At 37.6% G+C, this 18,655-nt stretch overlaps 1 protein-coding gene across 1 annotated transcript in view; it reads right to left on the bottom strand.

The window, feature by feature from the left end:
• The window catches only part of SORCS1 (sortilin related VPS10 domain containing receptor 1), a 278,025-nt gene that overhangs the window by 150,992 nt on the left and 108,378 nt on the right, over positions 1 to 18,655 (bottom strand). Inside the window, exon 3 of the mRNA XM_021398544.1 lies at positions 9,291 to 9,390. Coding sequence (XP_021254219.1) covers positions 9,291 to 9,390 — 100 coding nt within the window. The remainder of the gene's footprint in view (positions 1 to 9,290; positions 9,391 to 18,655) is intronic.

Raw genomic sequence — 18,655 nt, 5'->3', positions numbered from 1 at the left:
GTTCACCTCCAATTGTTCTTTTGTTGCTGGGAGTTGAACAACATCCCATTAGGCAGGTCACACAGATATAGATTACATTTCTTTCCTAAGTGCCAAAAACTGAGCACAGATTGCTGTCCTTCAAGTTTGCTGTGCTATCACATTAATTATTTACCATTAGTAATAGAAGTAATCAGAGACAAGCTGTGCACCAGACCCCAAAGGAACATTCTGCACTGATTGTTCCATTGCTGTTTGTTGCCCACTGAATTCCTTTCTAATTGTCCTTATTTCCTTTGATGAAGAAATCAGGTAGACGAGACTGGAGATTAGAAATACTTCTTATGCATACACAGAACAAAGGCCTAAATATACACGTGCAGAGGAGAATTCACAATACCTTACAGTATTTAGACAGTTAAGGGCAGATTTCTAGTAATGAAAGAATAAGCAATGTGATTAAGAAACAATTGTAAGTATCATTATTAAGCTCCACTGTTTTCAGTGGGATTTATCTTGATAAATCTACATGGAATTTAAAAGTTGAAACATTTCAAAACAAAATTATTTCAGCTTTTCAGCCCCAAAACATTTTCCATTTAACATTTATTTCCTCAAGAGAGAAAAGCCTTGGAAGACCAAGAGAGAAAAGCCTTGGATGATGCAAGCAAGAAAAAAAATTTTGGATATGAGTAAGTGCTTTGAATCAGTGTGAAATTTTTCTCTATATATAGCAAAATCCATTATTCATAATGCTCTATGTACAATTGAACACACTGTAAATTTGATTTGTTCTTGTCAAATAGTATGTTAATTTAAATATTTCTTACCTTCTGAATGTGTTCTACAACTTTTTTTTTTCCCTCTAAACTACACTTGACAGTTTAAGAAAAAAATCACCAAAACAATGTACTAGCTCTGTATTTGGACTGAACTCCTCCACAGGAGAAATGGCTTAATGTGAATGTGAGAGGAAACCTGTACCCATCTGAAAGTCAAGCCCTGGTAAACAGAAGACCACTCTATGCCACTGTTCTATAGGATGTAGTAAGCACTGTATTTTTTCCTGTGCTTCAACGTATATGCCCTTCCTGAAGCTATTAATGAAAAACGTAGAGAGACTGAATAGGAAGATTTCAAAGAAAAATACAATATAGATTTAAAATAACACTGGAAAATTCTGTTTTATTTCTAACCCTTGCATCATCTTGTGTTACCTTTGACTCTTAACTTTTGCTCCTCTTCCAGCTTTGAGAAATTGTTCTCTCCCTATAACAAGTAGCCTAAAACTTTCACTTATTAGCAGTAAGATGAAAAAGCTCACTTCTAATTTTTGCAATATCTTTACCTTACCAAATACTGAACTATTCCCACTTTCTCCAAGAAGCTTGGCAGCTTCCACAATGCTCTCTTCACTAATTCTCATGCTTGCTATGTACAAATTAAATTCCACATTTTCTTAGCAGTCAGACAACACATCAGCCATTGCAGAATTATATCACAACATCACGGTATTTTTCCTTTAAGCCCAATTTCTGAAATCATATAAAGCAATTTTAATATTTCACGAACAAACAAATATATTCAAACAAGAACAGAGCAGTGAAATGATACAAAAGTGAGATTTAGGTATGTATCTTTAACAGCTCAAAATTTGGAAGGTAACTGAAAAAATCCTACCATATAGATTTTTAGTCAAACTTCATGGAACTCTGAACAAGCTGATTTTTACCTTCTTGGGGCTAGTTTTTCATAGCAAATAAATAAATAAATACATGTTAGGTTACCTGACTTTTCCCTGGTTTAAACAGCTAATACAGAAATGGATGGAGCTAGACATTTGACAATAGGACATATTTGCGCTGTATTCAGATATGTTCATGCACTACCATCAATCTCAGCTACCTCCATGTGGGGTGCAGCTAACTGTATTTCTCTGTTCTCTAAGCTTCTGGCATACATCTTCTGTTGCCAAAAGGGCTATTATCACATTTGGGAAGTCACTGAGGAATTGAAAATGGATAAAAACTGAGACATATTTAACAACAGATTACCTTACATAAGTTTCAGATGTCTAGTTTGCAAACAGCAGAGGATAGAAAAACAGGGAATAACACCTTTGAGACTCTTCTCTGAGTGAATTTTAGCTCTAAAGCTGGATTCTGTGGCTCATACTTTCCTATCATTAGTTTCAACACTCAGTATGTCCTTGGAGACTTCTCTGAGATACGTCATACTGTAGTACAACTTTAAGTGGGAAAATGTCAAAACTGCCACTATTTTTGATAGCCTTACAAGAGAAGCAGAAGAATAAATGGGCTTTGATTTCACTTCATATCCAAGAAGAGATATGGATGTAGAATAATGGCAAGGGCTTTGCTTGTAATGGCTATTGTGAGAGCTGTCAAATACTGCAGGCATGAATCAGAAAGTTTGGTAGTAAATGCTGCCAGACACTTCAAAAGTCAGAATATTCACTTCAGAAGATGACACTGCCTTCACTTTGTTAACATGGATCAGGTTGCTTGTTAATTATTGGCTTCCGTGAACTCAGTACCAAAGACTAGTGACACAGGACCAGATTTTCTGTCACTGCTGCTTCACAGATCTTCTCTAAATTCAGTGAAGTTCTACCAATCATTCTAAATTATGAAGAACAATCTCCCTTTCTAAGCCAACAAAAAATATTTTGAATTTGTCCTTGCTTTCATATGAGGGGAACAAAAGACAATCTTCTGAAATAGAAATCAAGTCTATTCTCATCTGATAACAATCGTGTGCAAGTAGATGCAGTGTACAGGTAGAAGCACTATTCCTGAATCTGGAAGAATTACAAGCTGAAGTGAAAATTATAATGTATGTATTATTATAAGGGTATAAGTCTTGGTAGAAATCATCAATAGTTCACACAAAAGCATTTGTATTAACTTAAAGTAATGAAAAATTAAATAAAGAAAAAAATCTTAATTTGGTGTTGAGCCATCCCTTCTCCCCTGTGAGTAGTGATCTGTTACATGTTTATAGTCTTATCATAAACCTACCGAACTGTTGCTGCAGTCCAAGATCATTCTGACCTTTTTAAGTTCAGGATTTTAGCTCCTTCTGATCAGTTTGTGAAATCTTAAGCCAAAATTCCTGAATGAGATTAGATAACTGCACTTGCAGAAAAGATACAAATGAGAAAGGACCCTTACATTCTTCCATATGAACCCACTAGAAGAAAGGCAAAAGTATTGTTATCTAATCCCAAAAGCCTATCAGATCAGCAAAAACAGTATGAGATTCCCACCCTATGCTCTTTTGAGTCCTTCCCTCCAAAACATTTTTTCTGAAGTAAAAGATAAGGCAATCAAATATCTCCCGCGGTCAAGGTGTAGAGGGGCTTCTACATATACCTTCCTACGCTACATATACCTTCCTATGCTACATAGGGTTTAAGTTTCATTCCACAAAATACCTGAAGTACAAGGTGGTTCCTCCCATTTAAATTTAAGAAAAGATCTTTCTTAAATGTCTCCTTGAAATCTCATGTGGAATACATCATTAAAAAAAATGAAACATTCACATCCATGAGGCAATGCCTTTTAGGTCTCTTACAACCATCTCTTCAAAGGCTGTAATCACAGCCTGCAGCTAATGAGGACCTTTCCTTCCAAATGAAAAAGAGGAGAGTGACAGAACAATTGATTTTATCACTGCAAGAGCACACTACAAGAGCATGTTGGACTACTGGTGTGACTGATTGACTGTAGACCTAGGGTCTCCCATTGCGCCTAATTTGTTAAGGATGCCATCCCTTGACAGCCATAGAAACCAGATCAGTCTGCAGAGAGGTGTGCTTTGAGATTTGCTGAGCTCTAACCTCCCCGATACGAGCTAGTAGTCTTCACACTAAGATTTACAGACATTTATAAGGAGGACACAACTGTAATGAACAGTATTTTCTTGAGTGTAAAAATCAAGCCTTGCCATCACATCAGACTTCTGAAAGCTTCTAGAAACAGGTCAGAGAGAAGATTTTGATCCCAACCTGATTTCAGCAACTGAGGGTAGCAGCACCTAGAGAAACAGCTACATCAGATGGAACTGTTCATGACTATGGACAAGGACATTTTCCCCAAGGCTTAGAAGAGGCCAGCAAAAAGCATGTAGCACTGGGTCTCAACCTTTATACAACCATGTACTTAACATTCCTGAATCAGGATATGAAGTAGCATTCAATCATTCCCACCGAGGCTAATATCAGTAAATCTCCTGTCTTTTTTGATTGACAGCTAGAAAGATTTACCAACTGTTCTCCCCTCTACACATGCACCACACGCAAGAAAGGACAGAAGGCTGGGCCTCCATCTCTTTAGTTTCCTTTCATTTAAAATTCATTAATACAAACGAATTTGAAGCAGTTAGGGATCTAGCCAGAATTGAAACCCATGCAATTATATTTACAATAAATAGCCGTTATCTTTGAGCTACACGCACAACGGGATGGTGCTTCACATGCTGTGATAAAGGTGCTAATCACAGCCACTAAATACAAAAGAAGAGGAAGGCATCTGTAATCCATTCATCTTTAGAGAGGGTTAAAAAAAAAAAAAGAAAGAGGACACTGTACCGCACAGCAATTATCCAAACAGTTGGAGGAATAAAGGGAAAATTCAAGGCAGGTCTGTAGAAAGAATGAAAGGGGGAGAAAAAAACCCAAAAACCTAACACAAAAATTCAACCCCCTAGGAAACGCCTGATGGACCAGACATTCTATTAATAGTATGAAGTTGCTGGCAGATACTATCATCCAGCATTTTATTAACTGGAGATACTCCGCCACAAAGGGTTTGAAAGTACAAGGAATGAATGGACTGCATAAACCGGCTCTGCAAAGCGTCTAAATTAGCCAACAGCACTTTCTAAGTCAAAGCAAACCTCTAGAGAATCAATTGTGAAGTCACCACCATGTCCCACATCTGCTTTTTTTTCCACAGCTATGATTTCCTATACAATGCTTGAAAGAAACCTATGTGAAAGGTTTTCATAAAGACCATAAAACTTAGTGTGTGTGAGTTTGTGGGAAAGTGAATGCCAAAATTTTGCAAAAAGATTTTCAAGAAATCAACATGGATTTCTAGTTTATTTTACTTTTTAACCTATCAGTGCACTATTCCCAAACACTATTTCTTCATGTAGAAACCTTTAAATCATTTTATATTCCTTCAGAATAGGCTGTATGCACCTAACAAATAAACCAATGTTGACATACATAAGCTGAGGGATTTATTGTATGTTGGGGATTCTCTCTTCTAGAGACTTGTTGACAAATACTCAAATAGGCACTGTGTCTTTGGCAAGATCCATGCGTTATGATTTTTTTCTTCCTTGATCTGTGTCATCAGTCATAGAGTCAGGTAGTGCAGTAATTTAGTGAAAGAAGAAAATACTGAGAAACAGGGTTTCCATCTCTCTTATTGACAGAGCTTACACATCAATATATTACTTACGATTTTCTGTTATTTCCTAAAGAAAATACTGTAATTCAGAAAAGTAACAAGTAACAGCAACAGCTCAGTGTTCTAAACAGTAGCTGAATCTTTTCTCATTTTTATTTTCAAACCTCCCTTTAGTAATGTGACATTGCTTGCAGCACCTGGTTAAAGGATTTAATTTTTGTGGAGTAAGACAACAAAAATAAGGAACATGAAAGCTTTTAGAAAGAAATTGGCATTCAGAGACAGTGGGATGTCCTGCAAATCCAGTATGTTTATAGATACATTTTTTTTGTCCTAGGCAGAGCAGAGAAAATAAACTAAATTTATTCAACACGTCATTGTTTGTTCTTTTCCAGAAAGTGAAATTCATCACAAATTCACAAACAAGGCTATTAATTATTCGGATAAATCCAATCAGATGCATTCTATGTTTCACTGTTCTAACTGCTTCTCCTTGCACAGAACAGACAAGGCTATGTACAGGGTACACTTGGTTTTGTCATAGGAAGCAATTCATCTTGAGTTAGAAGAGTTCAAATTTACCTTCTTGTTCAGTGAGACTATTCCTAAAAGCTAACTAAGTCCTAAAATGGTATTTATTTTATTAAAATAAGAAGCCAGCAGCAGTAAGTTAAGCACATACTGGGCCCACTTGAATCGCTTTAGCAGGTATTTTGTCCAATATCTGCAAGATAATAAATTTATTATTTTCTTCTACAGAGGAAGTCTTTTCTCTCTGCAAAGAAAAGCACTGTGGAACAAAGAGCACTGAAGGCTGCAGGTACAGTCTAAGGAGAATAATTTACCTCATGTAACATATTTAGGAAAAGCACTGTTAGTGTTTGCGCAGTATTAACAGCAGTAGCACACAAACCCTTCATGCACGCAGTACACGTATTATAAAATTTAAGAATTTTAGAGCAGTTCAATCTTAAAGTGAAAAAGTCTGCAGTTGACTACTTGGCCCACGTTAGTGAAATGAGATGGCAGTTTCAGTGCAACCAGAATTTCACAGCGCTGTCAAAATTTCAGAAAAGAAGAAACTCAAATCTGAGGATCCAGACATACTAGCTGACAACGTTCTCGGTGACAAAAGCTGTAAATTCTCCCTTCTCACTTCCAGCAGCTATAATAAAGACACTGAGCTTCTAATATTTTTGCTTCCACCGTGAAAATTTTGTGTGGAAGTATGGCATAGCTTTACATTCTTTTCCCCATGCTCTCTTAGTTACGGGACATGAACTAGATGCTTATAGTTAAATGTTTCTGGAGAAATAATCTGATGTTATACAGAAACAGAATAAGCAGAGTCTCCAGAAGTTCTCCCTGCAGACATAATTCTCCTCCTGCTCAGGTAAGTTTTGGATAATTCAGTCTTAGACTTTTACTGAGGTCCTTCCATCCCAGGTGTTGCAGTTTTCCTCTGGCACTGTCCCATACTGATTACAGGCCAGCTTCAATGCACCCTACTGCCAGAATGGGCTGTTCCAGCTTTCCACCTGGAAGCTTTTTGCTTTCATTCATCTGGTTTTTGAACTGAAAAGGGATTAATTTCCAGGCATATTAGTCCTTGATCCAATTCAACAGATGGGTATACAAACAAGAGTATCAGTGTGAAGAAGGAAGTTGGAAGATGCAGCTGGAGATGGTTAAGGATTTTTGGAGCCATTGTGTACTTAAGTTGGACTAATATGCTTGCAAAACCCTTAGTTTCTGCGTAGTTTTTTTACTGCACCAGAACAGCTAAGGGATCATGCTGACTTTGACCAGCTGAAACACTTATTAATTTTTCTGGAGAACAGTATCATTACTCTCCAACAAATATCAAGTATGATTATGTATAAACTTGCCACAGCACAGTTTCTGTGCCAGGAGACCAACTTTTCAAACCTCAAGCCTGAAGGATGTTTGAATGATCTGATAATTTAGTTATCTTCCAACAAAAAGTTTCCTATCTTTGTCATGAGTCAGTTGCAAGGAGACAATATCTCTCCACTAATTTCAGACTATTTAGTTGATTTCATCCCAACACTTAAATTATCTTCATTATAAGAAACAAAAAGAAGTTCATCTCCCCATCCCTTCACCTTTTTCCAGTCTTGTATAATAACAACCATGTAAGTAGCTACAAGGAATTGACCACATGGCAATAGAACAGCCCTCGGTAGCCAACTCCTTTCTTTTCTTTAGCAAAAAGTAAATTTATCAGAACAAGTAACAACTGGAATTCCACAGCTACAAGCCATTAATCAGAATACTTTCAAGAGAGCCCTTGACAGGTGTCTCATTAAAACCATATGAGGCAGCTGCCTGTAGCAAGGAAGTAGAATGTATGATCTCAGAAGTACACTCTAGTTTTATGTTCCAGTGTGTGGAAACAGTTTTATCAGAGGAAAGAAAAACGTCCTTGAACATCAGACAAATGTTCCTTAGTTATGAACATGTTCACAGTACAGGTGAGTAGAGGGTGGGATCCAAACTCTGTCACAGGTACTGTCAACTGGAGAAAAGTGAACAGTGCTAGAATATGATTTGTCTCACCCTAGGGTCAATTTCTTAACAGGTCAAACGACTCATGCCTAGAAGTGCCAGTTTCATTGGAATAAAGAGTCAAATATGATCTACGAGAGAATAAAGTGAGGCACTGTCCCCTCTGGTTAGGACAGCTCTTTTTTCCTTTCGTATTCTCTCTGAAAGAATACATAAATGTTTCAATACAATGAAAGTAGCAGCAGTGGTGACCTTGGCTGCCCAAACATACACAGCCTCCATTGCAAATGAGTCTTCACTAGGAATTTCTACTGAAGCAATTCAATTCTGCCTGGAACAATTCGTACTATGCACTAAGACAGAAAGCAAAGAGGGAAAATGACACTAGCCAGATTCATAACCCCCTTGGCAGAGAACAGAGCTGGAGCTGGGTCTTCCACACACAGAGTGTGCACAGTTTCACAGCTAACAAGTTGAGAGGATAATAATGTCACCATTACCATTTATTTAATCATACTTTGGTTTTATTTCCACCCCACTCCCCCCCTTTTTTTTTCTTCCTTTTCTTCTGAACCAAAAGCTGAGGAAGTCAGGAATAAAATAGCTAGTAATTTTTTTTAATGTCCACACCAAAACACTTCTGGTAATTATTACCTATCATCAAATATGAGAGGTAACGCACATGAGAAGAAGTCTTTAAACAATATCACTTTTTCTAGCATATCTACATATAAGAATACAAATTTTCATCATCATTAGAAACTGTGTTTCATCATCTCCTTTTGCATACCTCCAAATTACAAAAAAACTTGTCAAAAATATACACCAAAGAAAGCATCAGCTTCCTTTTATGAATGTCAGCATTATAAATTCTTAGTAAATTGTTACTCAGCTGGATGCTTGCATGATTAAAACCTTCTGGGCTCTGGAAGGTATTTTCTCTGCAGGATTTTGTCAAATCCTGCTTGGTTCACTATTGGAAGCACTTAAAAGAAATAATATTAAGTACAATCTGGCCACTGTAGATGCATTTCTGTCATTTTAATGAGTCTCTGTCACTTTCAGAAAAAAATGATCAGCAGGCTGAAGATAAGCAAACAATGAGGCATGTGATACCTATCACACCTACCCATTTAATGGTATTTTCACTAACGCACATTCCCCAAAGTACACTGATAGGTGCTACAGTTGTTATAAGCTGGCATATGTTTTGGTATCGTTACAATTTTTTCAAGGACAGAGAGACAGAGAAACTCCAGCCACTTAAACAGTAACAGGTATTGACAAAATGAGGATTACAAGGACACAAAGGCAGAATGACCCAACCTCATTACCACCTACCTTACGTTTGTTTGTTGGACAAACATATAAGTAGCTCAAAATCGTCTTCAGGCCAACTTTATCATTCAGTTTCTCATATGTTGTCCCATAATCTGTTGATCTATAATTCAAAGAGAAATTTCATAAGTAAAAACAATCACAAAACCACAAGCCACTTGGCAGTTTTTTCAATACAGGTCACACTTTACATAGTGGAATGGATCTCCAGAGTTTTTTGAATGATTCATGTAATATATAATGATACTTAATTGTATACACACAGCATCATGTGAGTGCTAACAATTTGCATTTAAATTAGATTAGGAAAAATTAAACCAGCATCTTCCCAAAGCACTTTAAAATAAACATGTACAATAAGAAACGCTAAATTCTGTGCGTAGAAGATAATGATAGTCAGAAATGCCAAATAGCAGACAGCAAGAGACTACAGTTGTCAACTCATTCTATACTCCAAGCTTAGACCAAATTTTTTGTAAGATAAGAATCTTATCACATGGCAATGTAGCTGCTTCAGTTGATTGTTCAGTGAAATTAGAGTTCAGTTTTCTGTGAAAAAGTGATGCTCTTCTGAAAAAAACCACACTATATAAGCATTGCAACTACTATTTCTGTGGTTTTATTCACATAGATTAGCAGATAGTATGAACACATGCTTCACTGCTTTAAGAGCAATATTTTCCCACTGTTTGGAGAGAAAATAATATATTTCTGATAAGAAAATTGCCAATAGAGACACTGACTACATGTTTTGGGGTGACAAAAGAAGTGAACAAAAAAGATTGTGTAAAGTTCCCATGACATTTACTCTCAACATCTGACTAGAATGAAGTTCAACTGTCAGCAGAGGATTTATATTATGCACATCATGCTTGTCTGAATTATGTTTTAATAACCAAGGAATTTAGATAATCAGCCCAAACCTAGTACAGCCAGCCAAATTCACAAAGATATTTAAAGTACTTAATGTCTACCATTAATAGTACCATGGATTTGTTTTGTTCGGTTGGTTTTACCAGAGAGCAACATGAGGATTAGGTTTTAGGATCATGTTTTCACATCCTACAGCTGACTACATTCATGCCGTAGTTGCTGGTATTTCAGATTTTGTAATCAGTACACGAATAATACAAGAAGGCAGAAGCTTGGACTTTTATCCATTAAAACAAATTCCACCAAGATGTGGATTTGCATTGAAGTCGAACTTTCCTATTCATGAAGTCTATTAAAGAATTTGCTTGTCTTTTGCTTTTGTAATAACAACTGGCCTGCAGTCTTTTCCCTCTCTCCCTTCTAAGCAACATATGCACCCATGACCTTTGCATATGGCCTTTGTTAGTTACAAGATTAATGCAAAGTTCTCACTCACTGACTGATCTTTGCCTTTATAAGGTCATCTCTCTCAGGAGAGCATGTAAACTAGCCCAGCTACTTCTGCAGTAGACTGAGGAGGAGGATAATGCAATAGCTATGTCTGCTACCAAACGTTTCAGAGATGTTCTGGTGTTCAGGTGCAGAAACTGCTGCAGAAGGCTGAATGCAGCCTTGCTGGCTCACTTTGGTCACCTTGTCCAGCTCACTCCCCCACCTTCTGCCATGTTCTACATCAAACATAAGACGTTCTTGTGAATTTTAGGCTAATAAACATTTATAATTAAAGGTAAGGATTAAATTTGACCTGAGTTAGGAAAGATTTTATTTTAATGAAGGAATGCATCTCTAAGCCAGTAACTGATTTAAAAATGGGTCCCTCCAAAGAAGGGTAGGAATGAAGAAAATTTGACCCACAAAACTTGTTTGGAAATTATTAAACAGCCTCACGACAGTACAGCCAAACAGATGCTGAAGGTCTATTGCAAGTTAGAATTGCAAGCCTTATCTTACTTTACATCTCTTTATTTTGCACTCATACACTTATTAACAGGCAATGTCACATTCATATACAAGTGTGTGCTTCTGTCAACAACTAAAACAAACAGAAACATTGCAAGGAAGACTTGGAAAAGTATGTTTTGCAGATGAACAAATATGCAAGTGATAAAATGAGCTGTTACATTTCACTCCCATAGTCCTGTTCTAAATTATGCCACTTTGTAGTTAACCTCAATCTTAATAGACAGATAAATGCTATACAACAACAGATGGGCACCCAGAAGTGCTTTAATACAACTAAACAGTGTTAGGTGCACACAAAGAACAGTGGAAGAATCGAATCGTATCAAATGAAATGCTGTGTACACCTAAAGCCTCTGCTGGGATATGACTCAGGGGCATCAACAAACTTATTCCTATTATATATGTATTACAGATGCATAGAAACAGACACTGATTAGCCGCCTGGGTATTTGTCTTTATTTATCTTTATTAAATGGGTGTATAAAGCAGCATGGATTCCTATCAAAACTTATCAGCTATTGGTGATCCAGGAAGCTACCTAACCTGGAACAGTTAGAAGAGACAGAGGTGCCGCGGATATTCCAGGGATTTAGAGCCGAACGCTACACGGTGCGGGAAGCATGACAATCTCAATATGAGTACGCAAGCTTCAACTTTAATGGAGTACTTCACAACATATATAGAAACTGAGTTACACCTGGCAAACTGCCATTGGTGGGGCTACCCCAGCCCCATCCTCTGACGGGTGATCACAACTTGTTGAACAAACAAAGCCAAACAGCAACCACCCCCCTGTGCCCAACAGTTAACCTCCTGACACTTCTGTCCTTGGGCTCCGCCCCACCCAAGGACCCCTAGGCCCTGCCAACCGTCCACCCAGAACTACTCCATACACACACTCTGCAGTACTTCCTTGCTCGTACAGTCGCTCAAGTGATCCGTGGCCACCCTAATCCTGCAACACAGAGGTACTTCAGCAGGGTGTCAGCAGGAGCGACAGCATAGGATTACCAAATTAAATCCCTATTAACCGGAGGGGAAGAGGTATGTATCAGGCAATGTTTCCCACTTGTTGTGTGGCAGCCTGCTTCTGTGAAGCTCTGCAAAGAAAACTCAGTTTTATTGTATCTGAATAAAACAAGCAAAACAAACACGTGCCTATCTGAATCATCTGAAAGGACTAAACCCAGGACCTACAGAGCTGAAAGACAAAGTAACTCTACTCTGTTGAAAAGGTAAAGCTACGGAAATTATATATAACAAAGTGAACAGCAGGATCTATTTCATTAGGTTTTATGTAGACATGCATGCTGCAATGGTTATTCCCCACCCCACCCCGCCTCCCCGGGCAGGCGTGTAGAGGAGAGTTGTTGAATAGGTATCATCAAATAATTTAAAACCCCATGTAAATTGTTTTCTTTCAGAATGCTGTAGGCTGACTTGCTTTGATTTGACAGGGTAGTTAAGGCTAAGTCAAAGCAAGTCCAGCTGCTTGAAATAGAAAAGTCTGCAGACAGATTTGAGATCTGTGCCAGTCTAATTAAATAAGAAAAAAAGCAAGACGCATTAGCACAGTATGGATGTTGCTGAAATGCAGATGAGATATAGATATTCTAAAGAATAATTTTCAGGAACAGAATATTTACACTTCATCGTGATCACTTCACACCTGTCCCACCATTTTAGATGTCATTGGTTCCATTAAATTAATCCCAAATTCTACTAGCAGCTCTTGAGCATCAGACTTCCTACTCAGCTGGTAAATAACAAGATTTCTGCAAACATTCAATGAGATAAACTTTTAATTATTACTAGTTAATTTATCAGTATAAAGAAAATTATAAAATTGCAGTATGGAAACCATGACTTGCATGCATAATAAATTAAAACAAAACTAAAAACTCACAGAATAATTTATATTTTGCAAACTGTTTGCAAGAAAGTCGACGTTTAAATAACTTCATTATTATTCATTGACAGGACTTTTCCCTCTCTTCCTGTCAGGGTAAATGACATTCCTATTACAGTATTATAATAAACTCCTGCACATTTAAATAAAGTCGCTGAATTCCATTAGTCCACCTACTGTCATGAATATATCTCAATCCACTCCTACCAATATTTCACAACTATAATAGGCAACCTGAATCACCCAGTAACACGAAACCTATGGAAATTTTCTTCTTTCTCAAGAAGCACAGACAAATTCTGAGGACTGTCAGTTTGAATATATAAATTAAGTAAACTCCAGCAAGTCATTGTTTACTTTCTTTAGATACAAATTTAAGGTTGTCTGTACTTATTTTAAAACAGCTGCTGAAGACTTGAAAAAATCAACCCATTGATTTGTTGGTCAAGGTTTCTTTTTGGAAAGATCTTCCTAGAACACTCCTAATAGGAAAAAAGAACAACATTATATACCAGATATTAGCACGGTAACATCATGACTTCTACTGTTCAAGTACCATTTTCTTCCCATAAATAGCTACGTTAACAGAAGTTCCTTGTTTCATCATTAAGAAGCGCTTTTTCCTGTTGCCATGAGCCATGATTGGCTTTTGTAGACATGACTGCTTTTTCTCCTTCCTGCCATCAGAAGATTGTTGTACACATCATGCACTCACCCTCCTCCTTCCCCCACAATTTCATTTGCTCTTCTCTCTGCTCTGAGTGTCAGCCAGCCCTGGTAGGCAGGACTAGGTGTAACTGTAAGGTGCTTTGGGAGCAGCAGAGTGAGAAACCTGCCATGACCAGGAACAGCATGAAGAGCTGGACTCTAGCACGTTTTGCTTCTGCATGTGAATTCAATCCCAACAAAAAACAGGTATTTTAAGTAAGAAACAGACACGATTATAAGATTACCCGTTCCAGCCTTGTGCATGACTACATTTGCCACCTGCTTTGCCTCAGAAGGGACCGGTCTGTTGAGCACAAGATTTACCAGCCATTGTTGTATGAATCCCTGCTTGAGCAGTTTTTTGGATAGAAGGATTTTATATTGCAGAAGGCAGAGCTGCGGTGTCAGAGGCTGCTCTTATAAAAGGCTTTCACTGAATAAGTGTTTGAAAAAAGGAATCATTAACACATTTAAAATGATCTTGCAGGTCTTAATGTGAAAAATAGCGGAGCTGGTAATGCAGGAGCCTACTTGTGTTCTGCATATGAAGTTTCATGCCTAAACTCTACCACACCCTTTTGCATTCATGCTTTTGGGGGGATGTTGCATGCTCAGGTGCTGTTCCCTCAACACTTAAATTGAAACTCTTTCCTTCATGGCTTTATAGCCAAGTACTAAAGTTTCCCATTGATTTTTGTCATGCCACTCTGTTTCACAAAAGCTAATAACATCAAAGTCATCCTCAACAGACAACCATTTGAGTTCATGTGTTCTACCTATTAAGCCTTTTACAAGCCATTGATAAATGTCACTTTTGGCTTGATGCCTGTTTTGATTTAACTCCTTCTTGAGTAACCCTGGAAACAATCCAATCTTAGCTTCTTGCTGTTCCTCATTTTCATAGCAAGTTACTTCTGCTTTTCAGAAGAATTACCTTGCCTCACCTGAACACTTCTCACCACTGGCTACCATTCTAACTCACATAAACCATTCTCTTAGGCCTCACCCACTTCCAAACAGAACTCTGGTTATCTCAGAGACAGACATTCTAAAGGAAGTTATTTCTCCACTTCGAAGAGCAATTGCAAAACGTAAATACAGTGAAATCTGTGTCTCTGGACATACAGACTGCTTCTATCTACACAAAGAGGCCACCACTGCCCTCATCTGCACTCTGCTGAAGTTGCACTCTGAATGACTGCCCCCTCAGCACACAGGTTGTCAAGTTAGACAGACTGAGACTTTCAAAGCAGAACACAGGATTTTGTTTAAAATGCTTTTATCTCACTAACTATCCAAGGCATTTCTACACTGAAAGCATTCTCGTCTCCACCACAGTGCTGCTGCTAGAGGCTTTTTTGCTCTTTGGTCCAAGCCATACTGTATATTTATGCCCCACTGGTCTCTTCTTTCTAATCTGATAGATCTTGGCTGACTTTTACCTATAGCTTGTGTCCTTTAAGCAGGGATTAACTTAAAGTGAAGCTAGTTCAGAGAGGTGTCTGTTTTTCATGGGTTTTTTTTGGTTGCTTGTTTTTTTTCCTTCATAAGAGTTTGGATCAAGAGGGCAATGCTAGCAAGTGGCCTGACAGCAGAGACAAGGCAAAGAGCTAGTTAGCATTTCTTTAATTTAATGTCTGTAATGACACAGCTTATGTCACAGAACTAAAAACACCTCAAATTTATCCTGGCAGGTTGAAATTAACTTTTAAAGACATCTCTAGGGGAAAGTAATAGAAGAGATTTTATAATTCAAGGGATCTACATGCCTCACTTCTTAAGCGAACACATCTGCAAGGTCTTTTTTTCCTGGTGAGGCCCTCAATGGGCTAGAAACTACAACTGTTCTCATTTTCTAGGTGAGGCAAACTGAGGGAAAGACTAGGTAACTAATTTTTACATTCCAAGACAGTCTGTGACAGACTCAAATGCACGTTCCCTCAGGCTCCACTGACTTCCCAATCCATCCTGAAGCATAAACTCGCTGAGGTTTTGTGCATGTAAATAAGAATTGAACAGAGCCTTAATATGTCAAAAGGAAGAAATGTAAAATTAAATATAGTTTAAATATATATTTTAAAAGAGATTTAAACTTCCATTTTGAAATTATCCTGCTACCAGTTTGAGTTCTGATTGCAAGTTTTACTGGAAATGAAGTTATGAATTTCTATATGAATTTATGTAACTATGTAATGTTTTTCCCTTCTGCAAAGAATTAGCTCATCCCAAAATGAAGTTTCTCACCTATGGAAGCTGTCTAGAAGACTTGGAGGGAGGGGGAGAAGGAAGCTAAAAAGATAGGAAACTATGAATTTTTTTTTTTTAATTATCAGTTAAATCCAACTTTCTTCTTTTAATCATCTTTTATTCAAAGTTATCTAAACAACAGAAATATACATTCAAATTTCTTGCAATTTTTGGCTTAATGTAGTTCAGCTGATTGTTGCTATAAATAATTTAGAGATGTGACAAGTAGTTCATATTTTAATATCCAAAGTTTACATACTGAATTAGACAGTCATTCAAAACCTTAACCAAACAAGAAACAAAGGAATCAGGGAGGGCCAGGAGGTGTTTCCTTTAGGTGACCTCAATGAGTTGTTTTCCTTCAAATGAGCAACTTATCCACATTGTTAAGAATGGTTGTAGAAAAATGAATTTGGTCAGCTTCCCTTCACTACTGCTTCAGCTAGATGTTATTCACTCAGATTAGCAACCTAAGAATGTATTTCTCTTTCCCTCTCTCCAGACTCAGTGGTTCTCAGGACTACATAATACTTGAAGCAGTGACCATCCATTTCCTTCTGCATAGGTGTAGGAAAGGGCCTGCCAGCACCCATAGCTACATGGCTAAAATAACACATGCTGAAGCACACGGTAGGTAAGGGATGCAGCTTCACATCCATCTACACTTTATCACCCAGGGCTGAGCTGAACAAAAAGGCGAGTTTCAGGGAAACACAACCATCATGGCAGAGCTCACACTTCCATGAAGCTTCAGAAAAATTGTAGCATAAAGTTTGGATAGCCAAAGAGCAAGATCAAACACTTTAGTGGAAAAATATACCAAATTTTAAACAGATTGAAATGGCATACATTTTTCTACCCTTTAAAAGTTCCCTAATTTTAGATGTCTGTCTTGTGTTGCTTGACCAATAATCCCAATTTTCATTGTACTGTGATTTGTCCTACCTGGGCTAAGAGCAAAAAATACTGTCAGTCAGTAAAATTCATATTCTCCATTCCTCTGCCTGTTGAACAGGGGTCATATCCTGATAATACTCTTGCATAAATCTAAACTATTTACTACAGAGTTGCACCACTGTGAACATGGAAGCAGTCAGTATAAATGCCATAGACTCCTCCTGGCTTGGAAGCAGCTGCTTGTGAGAAACCAGAAGGGTCTTTGCTGTCAGAATGCAATCTGTCCTGTTCGTTCTAGGAGCCATTTCATGCTACAGCACCTGAATGCGTGTGAGAAGGATCAGCAACTACAATGCTGGATTAGGACCAGTGGTATCTAGGAGCTAATTTATACCAGAAATTGAGATATTGTTTACCCCTGTGTATCTGATTGTATACACACTCCAAGCATTTTCTCCTTCCCTGTCAAAGTCTATAGCATTAATTTTCAATGTTTCAGCATTATTTCCAATGAAGGAACAGACCCTGACACAGGGATTAAGAGTTTATCAGCAACAGATTTGTTCCTTGCTACCTCAGAGAAATTTGAGGGAATCTAAGGACTCACAGGTGGAAGGGCAGCAGTCCAAAAGATCTCAACCTTACTTTTTCTTAAAAATAAAAAATAAAAAACCCACAAGGCTAAAATGCAAATTTCCACCCTTCCTGCATCACAGCGTTTTCTATCAGGTACAACTGCAACTCGAAATGAAGTTATTCCCTTGGGCGTAGCATGATTTAAGGTTTATGGTCATCATCAAAAAATTCTCATCTTAGGTACGGTGAACACTAACATTGCTCTTCCATGCATTTAAATTAAAAGATACCATTTAAATTAAAAGAACTCAGACTAATGATTTTCCTTGTCATATGTTTACACTGGGCACTGACATCTCTGCACTCCTAATGCAGAGTCCTCACTTGTAAAGTGGTTCTTTGAGTGTTGCATCTTCCCATTTCCACCCCAGCCTGGTGTAAATCACACAAATAGCTGGGACTGTAGCCCAGTAATCATCACACTATTAACTTTCTAATTGATGGTAATGGCCAGAATAAATTTCAGGCACCCCAAGGGGTGGTTAATGGATTTCGTAGCTTGGGGGCAGAGCAACAGGAAGCTTTTCCATTAATCAGTGAGATGAGACAGTCATGTCCTACACTCCCCATCCCATCAAACACTGAGGTCATAGCAGCTTTGTTGAAAAGGTGAACGTTGCCAGGCCAAAAAAAAAAAACCAGTGCAGAAAAAAAAAGAAAACCTCACAGGAGGCTGATCTCTTAAAAGATTTAAGATTCGATTTGTTAAAAGATTTGATATACTAGCTCAGCAGAGATATATTAGCATCCACAGTCACATTATAGATCCAGAAAACTAATTTAGCTCATCTCCAATTTTGTTTGGTCTTATTTTAAAGCACCACAATTCCAGAAATCTGGATAGAGCACGAATGCATTGGAAAAATATTACAAAAAATATTTAATAGTGTTTCACACCACTAGTATCAACATTATCATCATCCATTCCATTGAATATTTTATAATACAGTTTGGCTGTAACTCCAAAGGAAAAAAAAGCTCAAATGAAACAAAAAGGAGAAAATGAAATAGAAACACACTTAGTTTCAAATCATCCCAATCTGTCAAGATTTCATTTTTAAAATATTGTGAAAGA

The sequence above is a fragment of the Numida meleagris genome, chromosome 5 (assembly GCF_002078875.1).
Source record: "Numida meleagris isolate 19003 breed g44 Domestic line chromosome 5, NumMel1.0, whole genome shotgun sequence".
Lineage (NCBI taxonomy): Eukaryota > Metazoa > Chordata > Aves > Galliformes > Numididae > Numida > Numida meleagris.
Note: the sequence above shows the minus strand (reverse complement) of the source record. Positions and strands in the feature narration are given on the sequence as shown.